General features: G+C 35.1%; 2 protein-coding genes across 2 annotated transcripts; one reads left to right on the top strand and one right to left on the bottom strand.

Annotated features, from left to right (window-relative positions):
- Positions 1-3,379: 3,379 nt before the first annotated feature.
- LOC147392868 (uncharacterized) lies at positions 3,380-5,438 on the top strand. The gene is made up of 2 exons (XM_086456377.1): positions 3,380-4,877; positions 5,177-5,438. Exons 1-2 carry the CDS (start codon positions 4,310-4,312, stop codon positions 5,212-5,214), a joined length of 606 nt encoding a protein of 201 aa, XP_086312503.1. The 5' UTR covers positions 3,380-4,309; the 3' UTR covers positions 5,215-5,438.
- A 2,831-nt stretch (positions 5,439-8,269) lies between these two features.
- LOC147392867 (glutamate receptor 2.7-like) lies at positions 8,270-18,614 on the bottom strand. Its single transcript, XM_086456376.1, has 5 exons — positions 18,283-18,614; positions 10,479-11,815; positions 10,074-10,386; positions 9,448-9,854; positions 8,270-9,005 (listed from the first exon to the last, which is right to left on the bottom strand). The coding sequence occupies exons 1-5, from the start codon at positions 18,530-18,532 to the stop codon at positions 8,418-8,420; spliced, it is 2,895 nt and encodes a 964-aa protein (XP_086312502.1). The 5' UTR covers positions 18,533-18,614; the 3' UTR covers positions 8,270-8,417.
- Between the last annotated feature and the right edge of the window lie 3,090 nt (positions 18,615-21,704).

Below are 21,704 nucleotides of genomic sequence, written 5' to 3'. Positions count from 1 at the left end.
GGGCTCATAAGTACCACAGTGTGGTGAACACCTTGGACAACGCGGTGATGTAGGTAAATTTTTTCTCGAGATTTGTGCAATGTTGATACGACATGATTTGTAACATAACAAACTAGGGTTCAAAGTCCTTGTAAAATACGAAAGTGTTCCAAATTCTAAAGGAATCCTAATCTAGTCTCCATAAATAAGAAACCAAACCATAACCAAATTTCATCTCATCTCCTCTAAGATCATCTTCTTTAGTTGTCTTCTAATTTTTAGTTTTTAGGTTTTTAGATTTACTTTTTTTTCAAGCGTTGTAAACAAAAAGAGAACTCTGTCAATTTCAAGCCAAGATAAATAAAGGATTATCACTTTTCTTCCCTATTCTCTTCTCTTTTTATTTTTATTATTCTTGCTATGATCTATGGCTAAACCTCTGTTAGAGAGGTCGATGAAACTCAAACAAGATCATCTTAGAAAATTATTTGTTTCAATCATGCTTCAATGTTTTATTGTAATACTAATTTCTTAAGTAGTGGTCATTGGATAGAATGCTATTCTTGTGATTTTGATAGTTTAATCTTAGATAAGTTCAAGTTAAACTATGTTTTGTTAGAGATTCCATATTTTACTTTTGATTTCGTCTTATTAAATATTATCATAAAATTTATGATTAATAGTTAGATTAATAGATTTTATCTTCGGACCTAATAATATTAGCTTTGATAATTGGAGCAAGATAATAGGTAAACAAATAAATTGATAAGATGACTTATTTTTGTGGATTTGACTGATCTAATTCTTTACATTGTGATTTCTATTCTTATTTATCGTAAAATAGTTTTAATTCAATTTCCTTTAGTACTTCGAACCGTGATTATTTTTAAGTCAAAAATTATTGGATCAACGTTGTCTTTGTAGATCGACCCTTGGTTGCCAAGGTTTTTATATATTTTTGTTTCTTATTTTTATTGATAATTTGCATCGAACAAATTGATATTATTGCCAAGGACAACGATTTGAACCAATTTTTAACAAATTTTAATTAGGGTTTCTAACGAATCCTAATTTTTTTTTAATTAATAATTTTATTCTGATTCTCACAAAATTTTACCATGGTGCCTTGGTCTCTTTAGGAGACATGGTGAAACCTCAAGATCCGCAACTTTGTGTTTTTCTGAAAAATTTCCACACTATTTCAAAATTGAATAAAATATTTTCTTTTTAATTTTATGACTTCGGATTTGGCTTATGTTGCCAAGGTGAAGGATTTGAGGAGGAACAATGCGACTAAAGCTTTAATTGGCCATCCAAACCCGATTCTCCAACTAGAACAACATTACTCTTTTGTTTTTTCTTTTCTTTTCTTTTCTTTTCTTTTCAATATCAAACTTGTAGTAGTTTTATTTATTTATTTTAGTTTTAAACTTTTGAACTTATCCAAGAAGACTCGGAGTGTTATAGCTTTAGGGAAGGACGATAGTGGGACATAACTATCTTGACCCTTTAGGTTCATATACTAAGATTGGTGTCGGTAGTTCAAGTCGACACAATTAATACATCTCCCATCTAGAACAAGAGGTAGAACTTGTCCCCCCCGCCCTCCTCCCCCCCCCCCCTCGAAACTCTTACTAGTGGGTTTTATATTGCCTTTATTTGATTATTCATGCACATCTTGATTTGCATTTAGTAAAGAGGGCACCCCTACGAGGATGGAACCAAAAGATAATAATCGGATTTCATCATCGATTTCTTTTCCTTTAGGTTAATTAAATCTACATAACAAGCCATATTTAATTTAAAATTGGATAGACTTGATTCTAGGTCTCATCGAGCTCAATAAGCAAATTTAGTCTTAGTTGCACCAATTGCACTTCTTGATTAAGGTTAATGTCAAAGTAAAATCCTACCCCAATGTACCATGTTGTATGAGGGGAATAGCTTACGCCTATACTAGACAAGAAGGTGATTTAAGAGTGTCATTGCTCAGTATTATGCGCCACCTCTCATCTGGCCATTGAATTGGTTGGTTTTGATTTCATATAATTAGAGAGAACCTAGTCCAGTGAATTTTGACTTCTTTGTCCTTTGGTTAGCTAGTTAGAAGAAAAATAAAACTAGAGTTATTATGACTTGGACAGCAATCAAAGGATCAGACTGGGACCTTAAAAAATAATTACATATTTTTTTTGGAAAGAAGACCAGAAAAATGGTAATGTGTGAAAAAGAAAAAGAAAAAAAAAGTAGAAAATTTTGAAAAAGACCAAAAGCAAAGAAAAAATGTTAAAATTGAAAAATATAAAAAGATAAGAGTCCAATGAGGTCAAACACAGTGTTTTAGTAGGGTGAAAGTCGTCAATCGTAAAAGTGTAAGTAAGTTGGAATTAATAGTTGGATCAACAGATTTTATCTTCTGATCCAATAACATTAACTTTGTTAATTAGATCGAAATAATAAGTAAACTAATAAATTGATAAGGTGACTTATTTTGGTGGATTTGACTGATCTAATTCTTTATATTGTGATTTCCATTATTGTTTATCTTAAAATAGTTTTAATTTATTTTCATTAAATATTTCAAACCGTAATTGTTTTCAAGTCAAAAATTGTTGGATCAATGTTGTCTTTGTGGATCGATCGTTGCTTGTCAAGGTTTTTATATATTTTGTTATCTTATTTTTTATTGATAAACTGCACTGAACAGTCAACACGGAATTCGATGATCAAAACATCAACAGCATGAATATCGAGGTTGGTAGACCCGAAAAATCTCCAACAACGTGTATTGAGGACTTCTCTAATAGGAGTATTTTGTAAATTTAGGATGCTCTCAATACAAATGACATCCTACAATTGGTCAATCCGGATTTTATAAAACCATAGTTTGACTTTTCTGTGTAAATTTTTTTTCATCCAATTACATAAGATCATCGGAAATATAGAGAAAGCAAACATTGTCATATAAAATATCCATGTGAAATTTCCAAAATATTCTTTTTAAATATATTATAATGACAATTAAAGTTTTATAAGAATAATAGATTTTGTAAATGTGTTTTTGAACATGCCAACATGTCCAACCAGTTTTTTTTTTATAAAGAAAAATATTTAGAAGTATCATTTAGATAGTCCATTGTAAGATCAGATATGAGGGTTAATATTTATTCTGTAGTGTATCCTACCATTTAAGGCAATTTAGATTTCCTTTTAGAGTTATAAAAAGAAGTAAGAGAAGAGGAAAGAAAAGAAGAAACTGATCTGTTCCTCTAGTTTTCAAATCCCCCCCACCTTGTTTAACAAAAAATAGTGAACTAAAATATCATCCTTTACATGGATACACAATATTAATTAATTAATAAACATCAAATATGTAAGATCCCTTAATGGGATCCCCTAAATATTGGAGTTTCTAATCATGTATACTAGTTTGTATAGTTACTATTCTTGTATAAGACAAATATGTAAACTATGAAATCTATATAAGAAAGAGGGATCTGTGAACCTGATTAAGGTTTCACATTCACCAAAAGAGTCTAATAGAGTTTAACCTTCAGAGAGCATTGACATGGTATCAGAGCTACTTGTGTAGCCTCCTTCAGATTGAGGGACATTTGATTGTGTGAATCATTCTCAGATTTGGTCATCGTTTTTGGCCGTGAAAGTACCCTGTTTGGGCGATTGTTGCAAGTGCAATATTTTCACCTTCGTGTGAACCTTCACTGCATCTACTAGCTGTGTTTTGGCTGGAGCATACTCTTTTACTGTGAGGTAAGTATTAACCTCTGTTTTTTTGTTACATCTTGGTAGGAGATAAGACAAACTCCTGTTGGAGAGTTGTTGTTGGTTTAGGTGTTGGGTTGAAGACAAACCATTGTTGGTGGTGGGCCATTTGTTTGTTTTTTTTGTGGCAGCATACAATCAAACTATGACAGAACCCATTAATGCCATTCAAATAAAATTGGATGGGAAAATTTTTTCCCTCTGGTCTTACCATATTCGTCATCTCTTTGCTGGAAAGGGATTATGGGGATATGTTGATGGATCTGAACAACCACCTCAAGACCCTAAGGAACTCAATACTTGGTATACAAATAACTCTAGGGTGGTGACATGGATACTGAATAGTGTTGAGGGCCACATTGCTGTTAATCTCACATCATTCCATAAGGCGTCTGAGATATGGAATTATCTCAAAAGATGTTATCAACAAACTAATCATGCTCGACAGTACCAGATTGAGTATGAAATATCTAAGATTGAGCAAGGCACCATGAGTATCCAGGAGTTGTATTCCAAACTCACAGGGTTATGAAATGAATTGCAACTTATGGATCCAAACATCCCAGCTGAGGCAGTTGAAACTCTACAAAATATTCGTCAAAAGAGCCGATTGATGCAATTCCTCTATAAATTGCGTCCGGAGTTTGAACCAACACGTGCAGCTATAATGAATCGACCAGAATTACCATCACTTGAAGTTACCTTGGCTGATCTATTGGCTGAAGAAACCCGACAAAACACTCTGACTTCAATAAAAGATGCCACTTCAATAATTCATACCGATACAGCTCTTTTGGCTACCTCGTATCGTGGGAAACAAAGGGATTTTTCTAAAATCCAATGTTACAATTGCAAGGAGTACGGACATTTTTTCAGCAAATGTCCCAAGAAATCCCCTTTTTGCACCAACTGTCAGATGTTTGGTCACACACTTGCGAATTGTCGACGTCGTTCAAAACAAATACAGCATAATGGGAACCATGCCTTTCTAACCGCAAATGGATCAAATATTGCACCTCCCGCCTCTTCAGCATCTACAAATGTACAAACTTCCCTTTGGACACCTGAGCAATTGCAACAAATTATTCAAGCCATGGCTGCTTCTGGTTTCTCAGGTACCTCCTCCTCTCAATGGTACATTGACTCTGGTGCTAGTAACCATATGACAGGTAATTCTACCTTTCTTGAAAATTGTGTTCCATACAAAGGGGAGGGAACTATCACAACTGCAGATGGGAATCATCTTTCGATTTCCCATGTTGGATCTTTAAAGTTCCACCCTTCTCCTCATCGTGAGTTCACCTTGAGTAATGTCTTTTATGTTCCCAAACTCTCTGCAAATTTGTTATCTGTTGCTCAATTAGTTGAAAATAATTGCATTGTGTTTTTCTCTCCCTTTGGTTGTGTCATCCAGGATCTAGCAACAGGGAAGCTGATTGGGAGGGGCCATAAGAAGGGACGTCTATTCACCCTTGAGTTTGCTCCACAAGTTGTCTCATCTAATTGTTTTTTTGTTCCATCGAGTCATGATATCTCTTTAGCTAATAAGAATTGGAAATTGTGGCATTGTCGTCTAGGCCACCCTAATTCCAAGAATTTAATGTTCTTATTCAATTCTGGTTTATTAGTTGACAAATTTGATGTTCCTATTTTGAATATTGACAAATCTTGTGTTAGTTGCAAAATGTGCAAATCTATCACTTTACCATTTTCATTTAGCACATCACGAGCAACCTCATGTTTTGATCTTGTACATTCTGATGTATGGGGACCCTCCCGGATCACTTCCCCAGGAGGATCCTTGTACTACATCATCTTTGTCGATGATTTCTCTAGATATACTTGGATTTATTTCATGAAGCACAAGTCTGAAGCATTCCAGTGTTATAAGATTTTTAGAGCATTTGTTTACAATCAATTCGGCAAAGAAATTAAAATCCTTCGATCGGACTCTGGAGGGGAATTTATATCAAATGACTTTGAAACATTTCTTCAAGATAAAGGCACTATTCATCAACGCACTTGTCCTCATACCCCCCAACAAAATGGCATAGCTGAAAGGAAGAATAGGCACATCACGGAGATTGCAACTACTATGATGGAAGAATCAAGTGTTCCTCGATTCTTATGGGCAGAAGCAAAGTTGACAGCTGTGTACTTGATTAACAGACTTCCCTCTTCTGTTCTTGGACGCAAGACTCCTTATCTATCTCTCTATGACAAAGACCCTAACTATTCCATAATGCGCACATTTGGGTGTCTAAGTTTCGTTCACTTACATGAAGGAGAACGTGATAAATTGAGTCCACGAGCGGCAAAGTGTGTGTTTCTTGGGTATGGTGACAATCAAAAAGGTTATCGGTGCTATGACCCTCTTGCTAAGAAAATTCGAGTATCTCGCAATGTTACATTTCTTGAACATTTGTTTTATTATACGTCTTCACATACACAAATTGGAATTCATGCTGCCATACCTAGCCCTAATTCTATCATGACCTCATTTACCGATTCTCCCACTCCATGTGTCAATCAATCTTCTAGTTCCCTTTTTGATAATGTGCAGGTCAATAATGATATGATGAATCTGCCTTGTGAGCCCCCTCCACCAGCTCCACCTGTTGAAGATCCTCCAGTAGTTATGCCATCATCCTCTACTGGTACTCAGGTGCGTCGTTCCACTCGCATTCCCATTCCTTCTAGTCGTCTCACTGATTATCATCGTGTCTTCTTCTCCTCTTTGGATACTATGGATGTTCCTTCTTGTTATACTCAGGCTGCAACACAAGCATGTTGGGTGGAGGCAATGAATGAGGAAATCAAAGCATTAGAAGCAAATGACACTTGGACACTAGTTCCTCTTCCCAAAGGAAAACAAGCAATAGGGAGCAAATGGGTCTACACCGTTAAACTAAAATCAGATGGTAGTTTGGATCGATACAAAGCTCGATTAGTTGCACAAGGATTCAAACAGGAATATGGAATTGATTATGAAGAAACGTTTGCTCCAGTTGGAAAAATGAAAACAGTCCGCACCTTGATATCTATGGCCTCCTCTAAAAATTGGGATATTAGTCAACTTGATGTAAAGAATGCGTTTCTCCACGGAGATCTCAAGGAAGAGGTGTATCTTTCCCAACCTCCTGGTTATAAGTCATCAAATCCTTCATTGGTATGTAAATTAGCTAAAGCCTTATATGGACTCAAACAAGCACCGAGGGCTTGGTTTGAGAAATTTCATAGTGTGTTGATTTCTGCTGGATATCAACAAAGTTCTTATGATCCTTCACTATTTTTTCTAAAGACTCCACATGGATTAGTAATCTTATTGGTTTATGTGGATGATATTTTGATCACTAGGAATGATCTTGATGGGATTAGCCAACTTAAGAGACTATTACATGCCTCTTTCCACATGAAGGATCTTGGGCGATTGACTTACTTTCTAGGACTTGAAGTATCCTCATCCCCACAAGGGTACCTCCTAAGTCAAAGAAAGTACACATCTGATTTAATTAAGATGGCAAAATTAACTGATAATAAGGTTTATGAAACTCCTCTTGAGCTTAATGTTAAGTATGGAAAAGATGACGGCGATCCCCTTCCTGATGTGACGATGTACCGTCAACTGGTTGGTAGTCTTGTTTATCTTACGATGACTAGACCAGACATTTCTCATGCAGTTCATATTGTTAGTCAATTTGTGGCAGCTCCACGCACTCTTCATATGACTGCTGTTCATCGAATTATTCGCTATCTTCGAGGTACACTTGATAAAGCCTTATTGTTTCCTTCTTCATCAGATCTACAATTGAGCGCATATTCTGACTCAGATTGGGCTGGTTGTCCCTCCACTCGTCGATCTACGACCAGATATTGTCTATTTTTAGGACAATCATTGATTCATTGGAAGTGTAAGAAACAGACTACTGTATCCAGATCTAGTACCGAAGCCGAATACAGAGCCATGGCAGATGCATGTAGCGAGATTACTTGGATTCGTGGGTTGTTGACTGATTTGGGTTTGCATTCTACTGATCCAACACCATTGTATGCAGATAATAAAAGTGCTATTCAACTAGCTTCCAATCCGGTATTCCATGAACGGACTAAACATATAGAAGTGGATTGCCATTTCATCCGTGAGAAGTATCTTTCTGGTGTTATCACTCTTCCACATGTTTCATCCACTTTACAATATGCAGATTTATTGACGAAATCATTGTCCTCGGCTCGGCATCATTTCCTTTCAGGCAAACTGATGTTGGTTGACCTCCCACATCAGTTTGAGAGGGGGTGTAAGATCCCTTAATGGGATCCCCTAAATATTGGAGTTTCTAATCATGTATACTAGTTTGTATAGTTACTATTCTTGTATAAGACAAATATGTAAACTATGAAATCTATATAAGAAAGAGGGATCTGTGAACCTGATTAAGGTTTCACATTCACCAAAAGAGTCTAATAGAGTTTAACCTTCAGAGAGCATTGACAAAATAGTCTTGATGAGTAATTAAAAGGCTTGAAGAAGTCATTTAGTACATTATCGAGGACAAAGTATATTACATAGCATATGTTGCATGGATACACAGAAAGATGGATCAATTTGACAATGTTATAAGATCTAAAATCAATTTAATCTCATCCCCTTTCATCAATTATCCTTGAGGAAGCTGATCTCTCTCTGTATTTACATTGCTAAGCTCAATGGAAGGCATTATCTCTTGGGTGCTTAATATTTCTGGGTTTGAATTCCCAAAATCTACAGAGGGTGTTCCTTCGTCTTCCCTGGGAGTGAAAGGTCCTTCTGTTTGGTAGGAAATGCTTGATGGACTCGTTGGAGCGTTAATATTCTGTGAAGCTTCAATATTAGAGCTATTCTGTAGTCTGGTATTCCTAAATGTATGAGAAGAGAGGTCTTTTTCATCGAATAGTCTCACCATGATACGAATTTTTTGCCAAATCGATGCATCTGGGTCTATGTGTCTCCATATATGCTTATGATTGTAATAGAAAACAACAATGTATACTAGTAAGGCTAAAATTGAAGAGACCCCAGCAATGACAAAGAGACCCAAGAAGCTATCAAGAGTGAGACTATTTGAAGGGTCCATGTTGTTCGGGTCAGGGCAACTCGCATCATTTCCAAACCACTTTTTTGCAAATTGGTCCATTGTATCTCCCTCTGTCACATTTAAAACTGCTCTTGAAACATAGGGTACTAGAGGGGAACCTCTTGGGAAGACCTACAAAAAGTATAGAAATTGAAAGAAACATAGCTAAGATTTCAATACATCCTTACTTAAATATGGGAATTGCTAATGTCTAATACAAGCATTTGGAGTTAGCAACCTCGCATACATTGTTTTTTCATAAAATTTCTTAAAAAGTTACAAAACCAAAATTAGTCTACTAATGATATAAAAAAAAGTCAATACTTGATTGTTGTTGTGTAATGACATTTCTGTAAATATCACAAAGTCTCGTAAAGTTATTTCTAAAATTTTTATTGCATAATAAAAAATAAAACCCTTATTTTAAAAAATACAAAAGATTAGTTGTTTGAGGATTTTCTTAAAAAAAAATTAAGGAATTGGAGGTTATTAACACCTAATACTTGTATTTGGAGCATTAGCAATTTAGTATTTCCCAGTGATGATGATTCCAAAGAGAGCAGGAAAGACTTACAAAGCCAAATCCATCAGTCTTGTACCTAGGTCCGACCATCATATACTTAGCACAGTATCTCGCAAGGAGGAGCTTTATGTAAGGGGCCTCATCAAAAAGGGCCGAAATGCCATCATTTAGACTCCCTTTTGATAAAGCTTGATCGAACTCGTCTGGAGAATTATAGGACTTAAGCTTGGATTCATCAAACCCCATCTGCTTCAAGAGCCCAAACACAAATGAACCCTGTTGATAACCAACAGATTCGCGTCTCTTTAAGAGCTCTCTGATATCAGTGATGGTTGGTTGGAGTTGTTGAACCGTCAACAACGATGTCAAGCTAGCTGTGTAACTTGATGCAAGTATGAGGACTACGAAAATCCATATGATCAGCACAAACCTAGCCAAGTTGCTCACCACCTTCTCCCCTGCACCATCACAAAGTTGTATTGAAATTATCACAAAATAGATATTGTTAAATCGTACCTCAACCACATCAGCCTAAGTCTTTTAACCAGTGCACACTATACTATGTCAAAGGAAACCTTCACGACTTTGGTTCTTTGAACCGAATGCCCCCAAAAGGTGTCCTTGCACTCTATTGAAACTAATAGTAAGTAAATTTAAAGAGATGTATGAGGAATTACTATGTGCAAAAACAAGTGTGGAGAAGGAGAACCAAAAGATCATGCCAAACTGATAAGCTGCTGGCCCCCTAAATGCTTCGTTGATCCGGTGTTCAAGGACCCAAATCACAAAACCAGTGAAGATAAAGAAGGAACCAATTGTTAACCATAGATTTCTGCTTAAAGGCTTCAAGAAAATCCACGCATTCTTCTTTCCATTGTCTTTAACAGGCACGAGCATTGATACCCCAGACTCTGTATATGGTAATGTAAAGTCTACATATTGGGATCGGTTGGCTCTAATGGTTGTATCTCCAACAACGGCATCATATTTCTATTTAACAAGAAAAAGAATTCCCATTTAAACAAAAAGACTAAAACTCGCTCAAAATATTAATCGAAATATACATATATATTCAAACTTACCTGAAGAAACACTTGATAAATCAAATCGTTGTAATTCCCAGCAGTTTTGCCATCAGCCTTTTGGAAGGGAATGAAATCGTAAGGGATGGTGTAAGGTAATTTCTCCATTACAGCATCGAACACGTCTATGCAATACCCGGTGGACGTCGTCATGTTAGTAGAAGGGTCCCGTGTCACGGTCACAAATTCACTAAAACCATCCTTCACTGGAACTCCAATCCTCAATCTTTTCCCATTTGTGGGAATTACCCAACCCTTCGGCACAATTGTAGACTCTCCTGGCCATATGATCACACTGAGATTGGCCTTAGAAGCCGAGTACAGATTTGTACTAGTCACATTCAATGACCGCGAAATTCCAGATGTTGGAGTCCAAAAGCCAATCTCTCTCCCCCCATCACCAATCACATTAAGTATCTGGAAAGCGAACGATTGTAGTTGCCCATTTACGAGCATGAAATCCCCGCTCAGACCTTTAAATGTAGTGTTTGAAATTGCTTGCAAAAGTTCAGGACCTGTCTGAGAGACTCCCATTGTTGCAAGATCACTCGAATTGTCGATAACGTTTGGTTTCAAGAAACGGAAGTTTGCACCGCCAACCTTCTCTGCTGCCATTGCTAATGCCCAAGCCGTATCATAAGCCCATAGCCCAAAAACACTTAATTCAGCTCTTTCAACATCTGGGTACTCTTGGACGAACTTCTTTTTCCATCTAACATTAAAATTTTCAAGCTCTTTCGATCTTGGAACATAAGGCCTTATACCCAATACACCTTGCATTGAATCAATAACAGAGGAATCCATGGAACTTAACTCAGTACTTAGTCCATCTGTGATGATCCAAGAGTACCCATTGCTCATCATTCCTACCTCTTTTGCCTTTAGGAAAAGACGTGAACCAAGAGACATTGCCATGTGTACAATGAAGACTCTAGTCTGCATTGTCATCAACTTGTAAAGCTCTTCAACGATTTGATCATCTGTGGCCGAAACAGGAATGACACTTCTGTAGGGAACTCGGGTATCAATATCTTTTAAGGCATCAGTTAGATAAGGTATAATTCCATTTCCATATTCCGTGTCTTCATAGATGGGTACGGCTTGCCTCCATCCAAAAGCTTGAACAATAGCAGCAATGGCTTGTACTTGAGTGGAATCATTTTGAGCTGTTCGGACGAAGTAAGGAGTTCGAGTAGAAGACAGAGATGGACTAGTTGCCGTGAAAGAAACAATGGGTACTTGAGTTTTGTTTCCAAGATCAATAATGAAGTCGGCCTGTGATGATGATACTGGTCCTATGATGGCTTGCACCTCCATATTTTTTAAGAGGTCTAGAGCTGTAATTTGAAGAGAATAAAACTTAAATTAAGGAATTTTTCAAAGTATATTTTTCTTGCAAAATTTAGGAAATCAGATCTCTAAACAAGCATGCAAGAAGTATTTCATAGCTTGAAACTAATTCATCACTAAATCAGATGTACCTGTTAGAAAAGGTGAATTTTTCCACTATAAATGTCGTAGAGTTCTTTTGGATAATTCAGAATAGCTACGTCGAAGGTGACGTTTCTAATGTCTTAAAGATAGTTGGAGCCTCTCACAAAAATCCCAGGAGTATAGAACTACTTTCCCTCAAATTCAACAAGCGAGACTCGATCTGAGTCCCCACAAGTTTTGAACATGGTTTTAAGGACAACTTTCGGGATTGGATTAGTACCCACTGAATCCAGTTTAACCTGGCTGGGGCTTGAAGTATTTAAATCCTTCCAAACTGAACCTAACTGATTTCAACATCAAATGAAAATAATGGCCATGTCTTTCAAATATAATATCTTTATGCTATAATGTGGATTAATGGATGCTACAATCACAAAATCTAATTTTATAAACACTCAAATCTTAGAATTTATATACATATACATATTGTGAGCGATAGTCCAACATTGCGTGGATATCATGACCATGGGCTATGTATGAACCTGGGGCAATCCTCACCATACAAGCCGGTTTTGTGATGAAGAGTTGGGCCCATGGGCTTTTACATGATATCAGAGTGGGTATCATAGGGATTTAGGAGACACTGAGAGGGAGTGTGACCGATAGTCCCACATCGCCTGGGTATCACGACCTTGGGCTAGATATAAATCTGGGGCAATCCTCACCTTACAAGCCGGTTTTGTGAGGAAGTGTTGGGCCATAGAGTTGAGTCTAGTTCATAACTAACAAGTCAACTCGAACGAATCAAATAAAATATATTGAGGACATCGACAGCATCAGCCTGACTCGATTGAGTAATTTACGTATAAAAGCTTTAGATAGATGACTGATCATTTGACCAAATCAATCTGTATCATCCAATAATTGAAATGAATAAGTAGTGATCTAATAATATAATAGATTGAAAACCATAGAAACCAACTAATCATATAAAAAATGGAAATCTACAAATGCAGACTTATTAACACTATTGTTTACTAATCAGTGATAAAAAGGTCATTTTCGATAGCGTTGAAGTTCTTCAATTGATGAGATACTAATGAAAAAATTGAAAGACTCTCATACTCAATCTCTTGTCAAAAATCTTGATTTTTCTTTAAAATCACTTGCCTTCAATCTCAAGATTTTATTTATTCCAATCTTTAAATCTCAAAAATGAGAATGAGTGTTCAACGAGATTTCTTTTGACAAGAGATTTTAGTCAATTTTGACAAATAAAAATGTTAACGAAGTTGGAGTTTGGACCATTTAAGCATGGTTTTAAATCCCGATAATTTTTTCTAATCTTGTCCCCGTATACCGAGTTGACTCATATAAGTCATTTTGTTTTGAACAAATCAAACGATTTATTCAATATAAAATAATTATTATTAGGTGGAGTAGATGCTCTCTCACAAAAAAAAATTAATACACATATTAACTCATTATAAATTAATAATTTTATATCAAAAATATAAAATACGATTGACTCCATGACTCCTCCGAATTTTTATCTTGACCGATAGTTTGAATATATTTTTCTAAAATTTCCAATATATTTTTAAAATATTGGACAAATCATCTTGAATTAATCTTGGATGGTCAATGTGTTAACTATTGACATAGACCATCTTGACCGGTTGCTTTCGAGGCCAAGGTGATTTGCTTGAGTCACCTCGATCAATTTCTACACACATAGACCATGGGTTGAAGACAATGGATTTTAGGTGCCAAGACCCTATAGGTGAGGACATTTCGATCATTTTATGTCGACCTCTCGTGGAAGACCACAGTCTAAAGGACGTCAAAATTATAGATCTTCTTTCAAAAAGGTTTATAAAATAAATAAATAAGGCTTTTGTAAACTAAAATATTATTCAACTTTTGATACAATGGGCTGAAATGGTTAGACAAAAAATATTTCTTAGAGATCAGCACACCTCTTAGGATCCATCTAATTTGGGCATCCCTAGGGAACATGAACATTCTCCCATCACTGCCGTTGATTGATGTTTCCTTTATAACTATTCCAATTAATTAAAATATACCACGTGGCACTTTTTTTATAATATATTGACCCATGAACCTAGGCATCAATGATGAGCCTTATTGGTGTGGTGATTTCTGACTTTCAGGACTTTTTTCATCACGTGCTTTATAAACAGGACCCACATTAAAGGATAACCAATTACACTGCTAAAATTACCAATTGTATCCTAAAATTTTATATAAATAGACTTGTTACATGACTAGAATCATATATGATCATATAAAGTGTACCTAAAAAAAAATGCCACTTGGAAAGGAGATTTTTGAGGGTAGTTTGGTCCTACATTTGTAAAAATGCAAAAAACAAAAAAAAAAAAAACAAAAAAAAAAAAAAAAGCCCCTCCAATTGGCATTTTGGGTTCCTCCATGTAAATACCATAAAGTAGTTACTTTTTTATCTAAATATTTATTTCCACAGTTTTTTTAATATAATTTTCACTATATATATCAACAAAAATATATATTGTGAGCTAGCTCAATCTTGACCAAGCAATGATTTCTTTGTTAAATAATCCCAAGAGACATTTGCTATTTTGTTGAATTTTAGAAATGAAGACACATCTGATATGCTGTAATTTTTTATCTCAGCATTCATTTAATTATTATTGTAATTCAGGGACTGTACATTTTCAAAGCCTTTGATCATACTTTAAAAAAAAATTTCAAATTTTCTTTTTTTAATTTGACCTACCCCATTATGCTTACATGGATGATGTAATAATTTTCTTTTAAACATGTGTCTCTCGACATCAGAAACTTCACGATTGGTCCTCTCATTCTTCTACCCTTTCTCGAGAGTCGATAATTATTTATAACTATTACCATGACACCAAAGAAGAATTCGACCCAAGGATTTTGAAAACCATGGAATTGCTACTCCAAGGTATCAAATAGACCCTCAGTAAAATGTATGTTTTATCTGGCCATCTCTCTTACCTTGCACTATATTTTTATTTTTATTGGTAAGCTGGGTTATCTAAGGGATCCCACCCATTTTATTAGAAAACACGACGACATAGTTTAAGTACAAGTTACATCATCCATCGAGATTGCTCTAAGCTCTTACCATACACTATTACATTCATACACTCTCACAATTTCTATAATGGAGAACTGCAAATGACGATTAAACATTATCATTGTTTTTTAATATTCAAGTTATTTATAAGGGAAAATTATGAAAGATAAAAAATAAAAAAAATAAAAAAGAAGCATGTGAAAATAAATATTTAACAAAAAGGTAACTATTTTGTCATCTTTACGGATAGGAATCAAAAACACTAATTCTAGTGGCGTTTTGATCCATTTAGTAAAATACCCCTCAAAAAATGCCACTTCAAGTTGCATTTTAGTTAGATTTGCTAAATTACCGCTATAAAAATGCCACTTGGAATGTATCTCAAAATTTTATATAACTAGAATCATATATGATCTTATTAATTGTATCTCGAAATTTAATAAAATCAAAAACTTAGATCCTGACCAAAATCAAGAACAAGATCAAGATCTTAGATCTTGAATCTTGATCAAGATGTATGGTGTATCTCAAACTTTAATTAAAGAAAAAAAGAAAAAAAAAAACAAATCTAAGGTGTATCTCGAACTTTAATAAAAACAAATCAAGACAAAAATGAGGAAGGAGGAAGAAGAGGTGGCGTGAGATTTGAAAGTGCAGAGAAAACGCTACTTGAAGTGGAATTTTTAGAGGGTACGTAGTTCGTTCCTACATTTTTGAAAAATGCAGAAATTCCTATCGGTAAATACGATAAAATTGTTTTTTTTTTCCTGCTAAATATTTATTTTCACAAGTTTTTTTTTACTATTATTTCCCACTATATATATAATTTTCTAAAAATTTAAATTTCTATATTGTGAGCCAACTCAATCTTGAGCAACGTGTTTTGTCTTACATGGGTTAGAGATTTGGAATGGGCTGAGTTTTGGTGAAGATGATCTCTATTGTGAGGAGATCATCCTCACCAAAACTCAGTCCAATCCAAAACTTCTAATCCCATCAAAAGTAGTTTACAAAAAATAACAGTCTATGATTCTTCTACTTGTAAACATGGAGTTAGAAGTTTCGGAATGGGCCGATTTTATGTGAGAATGATTTTTTTTATCATAAAGATCATCCTCACCAAAAATCAGCTCATTCCAAAACTTTTAACCCATATTGGAAAAAACTCCTAGGCCAAATAGTTGACCATTATACATGGCGCATATATGTAAATTATGAAGAAAAAAAATGCAAAAACATTTACTGGGCAGACCTAAGTGATGCATTTTTATTACAAAAACTCCCTTGGAGTTCTGACAACTCCCAAGGAACCTAACTTTATTAAGTATGTTACCCATGAAACATCACTTTATCAAGTTTGTTACACAGCAAAACTTGTCGTCAGGATCCACATCATAAAATCCAAATTTATGGTATTAATTTGTTACTTAGCACACTTTGGAGTGGATTCTAGCTACATCAATTTGTGGCATCCAAAAACATGATTTGATGGCACAGTGTTATGAAGGACAAAATTTTAAGAACTTTGAAAAAAAAATAGAAGAAAAAGTTAATTTTCAACATCAACAATCAAGCTCAAAAAGGTATATTTTTTATTATTTTATTTTTAATTTGAGTTTTTTCCATGAAATCTATAAGGCTATAGTTTTGGATTGCTAATTCAATAATCCATGTGAGCCCAATTACCCTTAAAAAGATTTGAAATCTTACTGCATTAGTCATGCTAGTTTGATTCATAAAATAAGGTTAGTTCACGTAACAAACTTGATAAAGTTAGGGAATTTTGTAATAAAATTGCAACAAATAGGTTTGCTTGGTAAATCTCTCATGTATATATATACAATAAAGTCCAATAGTGCCTATAACACGTGCATCCTATCTTGAGTTAAGGGGTAAAAGCAGAAAAAAAAAAAAATAATAATAATAATAAGTGCAAGTAGTGGTAATTTTCACACAACCCACGAACACGACATGAGATTAGTGGGTTTGAGTCAAACTCAATTGAAATTGGGAATTATTGTAAAAATTTTAAGATTAAAGGAGTAAAAACTGAAAAACAACAAAATGGGTTAAAAGGGTAAAAAAGAAATATAGTAAAGTTAAAGGAGGTGAAGTGTAAAAGAAATAAAGTTGATCCCCATAAAACTATAGGTAAATAAGAGGGTTAAGGACATAAAAGTGAAGGAAAAAAATAAAATTGAAAGGGTATTATTGCAAAATCTTGAGATTAAATGGATAAAAGATAAAAAATAATAAAATAGGTTAAAGATGCGTAGTGTAAACAAAGTGTTTTGTTCCTATATAGGTTAAAAGTTTCGAAATGAAGAGAGAGAAAGAGTAGAGCAAGGGGTTGGGTAAAGAGACAGGACGGACCACGGGTGAATTGAAGGTCAAAGATGGGTGGGTCAAAGGAAGAAGAAGAAGAAGGAGAGAGAGAGAGAGAATAGCTAACGATGATGTGGCAGTGACGATGGTTGTGGTGGTGGTATGAGAGGAGAAGAGTTAGGAGTTTGAGTTTGGGATGGAATATAAATATGTATTTCATTCTCTTACGGGGCTTGGTGGAAAAATGAAATGCATACTTTGCTAGAATTTTATCAGAGTGAAAACTTAATTTTTATAGACAAAAACAAATAAAGCACATGGAAATATGATTTTCTATGAAAAATGGATTTCCCACCTATTTTTCATGTGAATCAAACACAACCTTAGTTTAAAAACTCATAGCGTACGTCCTCTTAAAATTTGGTCAACTAGGCTCAACTCAATTGGGTATATAGCCCAAGACTTTGAGGAATTGAAGCCGACTTTCCAAGTCAACGTGTGCTATCAACGAGTCTATTCTAGTATAGTTTTTAGAGATTGAAACTTACAGAAATTCTCAAAACACGCATGAACATGAGATAGCGAGATCACAGGTATTTATTCTAATTTCAAATAAAAATTAAAATATGAGGCAGTGAGATCACAGGTATTTATTCTAAAAGTAATGATCTAGATGATAAAAATTAAAACATGCGGTAGCGGTACCGTGACTTAATACAAATCAGATAAATTGTAACTTTTAAAGTCAAATATCGTTTAAAAGTGACGATCTCATTGAAAACTAATTCTCAAAACATGCGGAGCATGGTTTTGGAATGAAAATGAACAGTGTTCAGAAATGGGAATTTTCCCATATTCAGTAAATGAAATGATAATTTAGCTTTTTTTTTTTAAAGTAAATGGTAATTTAGCCTTATGAAAACTATATGGTAATAATACCTGCAGAAGCAGCACCGATGATATCTTTGTTGGAGTCCCTGGTATGAAGAACCAATCTTGTCTTGTAGAAACTGTGAGAAGAATAGAAATCAGAGAGTGCCATGGACATGCAGCTCAACCCTACCTTTCCCATCAATCCTTCCATGTCAAGAACCACACCAACATTGAACTCCAATGAAGTTGTGTGTTGATGGTCAGCCATGACTAAGATGAAGAAGAGAGAAGAAAAAATTTGGGTTGCGTTCTTCATGTGGGCGGAGAAGAAAGAAACCCAGTGGTGTTTGTTAATATAGGAAGGTGAATGGAGAGGAAGAGAGAGAAAGAGATGGGTTAACTGTAGATGCACGAAATGGCTCTACACTTTCCTTCTCTTTAAGCTCGGGGGGACCTGCAAAACAGCCCACTCCGACGATCAAGTTAGCCAAATTGATCAGTGTAATGTGCTCAGAGAAGAAGAATTCGAACCTTTTTTACTTGTAGTTTTCTCCCTTATATAGGCGTTCAACCTGATCGTTTTCTATGCCCCCCCTTGAGGTGACTTGGGGTAGTTAGCCTACTCCCTGACATGTCAGCTGCAGGAGTTGTTGCAACTGCCCTATCGCTTCTGAGAAAGTCAGGTTTGGTCTGACATGACGTGGGTGGTTAGAACTGGCATTGCAGGCTTATCTGTCAGACCTGTCATACCGACCTACGAGCTGATGGCACAGTTCCGAGCTTCGAATACATGCATTCGTCGGGATAAATAGACCGAGCCACGACCTCAAATCATTAATCTTGGCCCCTGATCGAGCCACGTGTCCGTGCTCAAGAATTTCCCCCCACATTAACGGTTAAGGATGGTTTTATCTCCACGAATACGCCTCCTCCAATGCCCTTATATACATCTATAGAGAGAGAGAGAGAGAGAGAGAGCTCTTGGAGTGATTTTTTGCTCACACCCCCCAACACCCATTTGACATATGGTGTCAATGACGTAAGTAATAAGAGAAATTTTTTCTCTATCTCCAACCATCGTCAAAATACGAAATTTCTTGATTAGATGACCTTGTGGCATGATCCAATACCACATTGTTGTAATCTTAAAATTAAAATTTGTCGATAGAGAGACATAGAGACAGAGACAGAGACAGAGAGATATAAACAGAGAAAGAAGGTTCTCCGAAGGAGGAGGAGGAGGAAAAAAAAAAAACTGAGCGATCATCGTACAAGAAGGTAGAGAAAGTCAAAAGTCAGTGATTGTTACTTAATTGGAGTAGCGAATCCTCTCTAGTCGAATGATTTTTCTCTGCAGTGATTTACTTTAGGATTGAGGGATAGCCACGTCACCAATCCACAAATATCTCTATCGTTTAAAAATTAGAGGTTATGGACCGTTTATTTTAAAAACCTTTATCAGACTTCAAAATTTGTGATTTTTCTAATTTATTTTATTTTATTTAATCTGATCTAAACTATGATTTATACAAAGCTGATGAATTAGATTTTGTTGTTAAGATGTAAAATCTCTACCACTTAAATGCATTGCAGGGAACTACAAAGAATTTGCTCCATTATAAATAAGGGTGTCAAGTCAGTGGATGCCCAATCACCCGACATATAAACCCATTAGTGAATTTTGAACATGATTTTTAAACTCGTCCGAGACGGAGACGTATTGTCCAAGTTAACTCGATATCAGAGCTAAATGAGACCAACTCACAAAGTCATTTTTTGACCGAGTTTTACGTTTCACAGCTCAATTTTTTGAGTTATCTCACGAAACGTCTCAAACATATTGAAAAACTCGTCCGAGATGACTCGGTATCAGAACTGAACGAGACGAGACACGATACCGAATTTAAAAACCATGATTTTGAGACCACCATTAGGGACCCATCATTTTAAGGTCCGATTCGATTATCAATGGCCATCTTACGAAACTCATAAGAAATGGGTCCGATGAGTACCAGATTAGCACATTTAGATCTTTATTTTCATAAGGAGAGAAGGTTGAGTAAAAGTGATTTGAAACCAAAATTTGAATTTCAAAAATGCCCTCATTTTAATATTTAATCCTACCATACTAAGGGTTTTAATAATAAAAAACCATAAACATTGAAATTGTGCATCCTTACATTCACATTGATGCAAGGATGCATCGATTGCTATGAGTATTCTTCGTACTCATTCACTTGATTGCATGGAGTTGGGATCAGCTTTATTATTGGACGCTACACTAATTATTATTTGAGACATGATAATATGACTCGCCAAGTGACATACTCAATCAACTCAATAACTATCACTACGTGAAAATTGGTAAATTTGATAGAAAAAATTGACTAAGGCTCACGAATTTTAGAAATTGAATTTTGACAGTTTAGGACCATTGAAATTCTTGATGATCCAAGATTTGACAGCTTAGAGTGTCAAATTTCTCTCATCCTTCATTAATTTGAATCTTTCAGCCCGTTGAAAAAAAAAATTTGAAAATGAAAAATTCGATGCCAATTTGACCTCTTGGTTTGTCGAATTTTATGAAATTTGACAGTCCCAAACCGTCAAATTTGGGCTTTTATCACATTGTGTAGACAAGTTCAGGAACCGTAAATCTATAAGCTTTGGGATACACGATTGCACTTCCCCATAAAAAAGTGTATCCTGGGGCGTACAGATCTATGGTTTTCTAACTTGTCCATGTCATGGAGTGGATGGAGCATGCCACATGACGAGTCATATTATCAGGACTCTTATTATTTTCTTGAGGTACAGAAGTGTGATGAAACTTTTTAATCTACTTAATTGAATAAAATCAAACTTTGAACGTTAAATGGATACTAGTCAACAACATTGGCTTTTAGTCAAGGGAGGGGTACGTAGTCCAGACAATGACTAAGGGCCGAGCTTAGTTGAGCCCTAACTTGGCCGTAACGAGTCCAGGCTGGAATTGAGTTGATTTTCAAATTCTATAAGATATAAATCTATGCACTTAATTAAAATCATTTGGAACCATTTGATAATATTGCTGTCACCAAAATAGAGTTATAATATCTACAATTGTTAAAAAATAAAAAGGGACAGTTATATTATGACACCATTATGTTTTGAATAAACATCATAAGTAATCTTATTATATGGTGTAATTTCAAGATCAAATCACTTAAAATGTTTATTTATAACATAATGGTGTGATAATACCATTATTGTAAAAATAAAAATAAAAAAAGTTAGAGATGAAAGTAAATAATTTATTTATTATGTATTTTAGTTATTTTCGATTATAAAATCATACATTTAGCTATACATTATATACACATATAACATATAATAACTAGCTGGGTTTGAGCATCATTAGGCCCTAACCTGGCTGAGAGTTAATTGTTAAAAAAATAAAATTTGAGGTCGACCCTATCTATCATGTACGTGTGCTCAAGGCCCTAACC

Source organism: Akebia trifoliata, chromosome 10, assembly GCF_017979445.1.
Source record: "Akebia trifoliata isolate Shusen 1 chromosome 10, ASM1797944v1, whole genome shotgun sequence".
Taxonomy (NCBI): Eukaryota; Viridiplantae; Streptophyta; class Magnoliopsida; order Ranunculales; family Lardizabalaceae; genus Akebia; species Akebia trifoliata.
Note: the sequence above shows the minus strand (reverse complement) of the source record. Positions and strands in the feature narration are given on the sequence as shown.

Coding starts and splice junctions, on each gene's coding strand:
- LOC147392867 (XM_086456376.1), bottom strand. CDS start 18,532: ATGAAGAACGCAACCCAAATTTTTTCTTCTCTCTTCTTCATCTTAGTC. Junction 10,387..10,478: donor TTTATCAAGTGTTTCTTCAG/GTAAGTTTGAAT, acceptor CTTGTTAAATAG/AAATATGATGCCGTTGTTGG. Junction 9,855..10,073: donor CACACTTGTTTTTGCACATA/GTAATTCCTCAT, acceptor GTGATGGTGCAG/GGGAGAAGGTGGTGAGCAAC.
- LOC147392868 (XM_086456377.1), top strand. CDS start 4,310: ATGGATCCAAACATCCCAGCTGAGGCAGTTGAAACTCTACAAAATATT. Junction 4,878..5,176: donor GGCTGCTTCTGGTTTCTCAG/GTACCTCCTCCT, acceptor TGTGTCATCCAG/GATCTAGCAACAGGGAAGCT.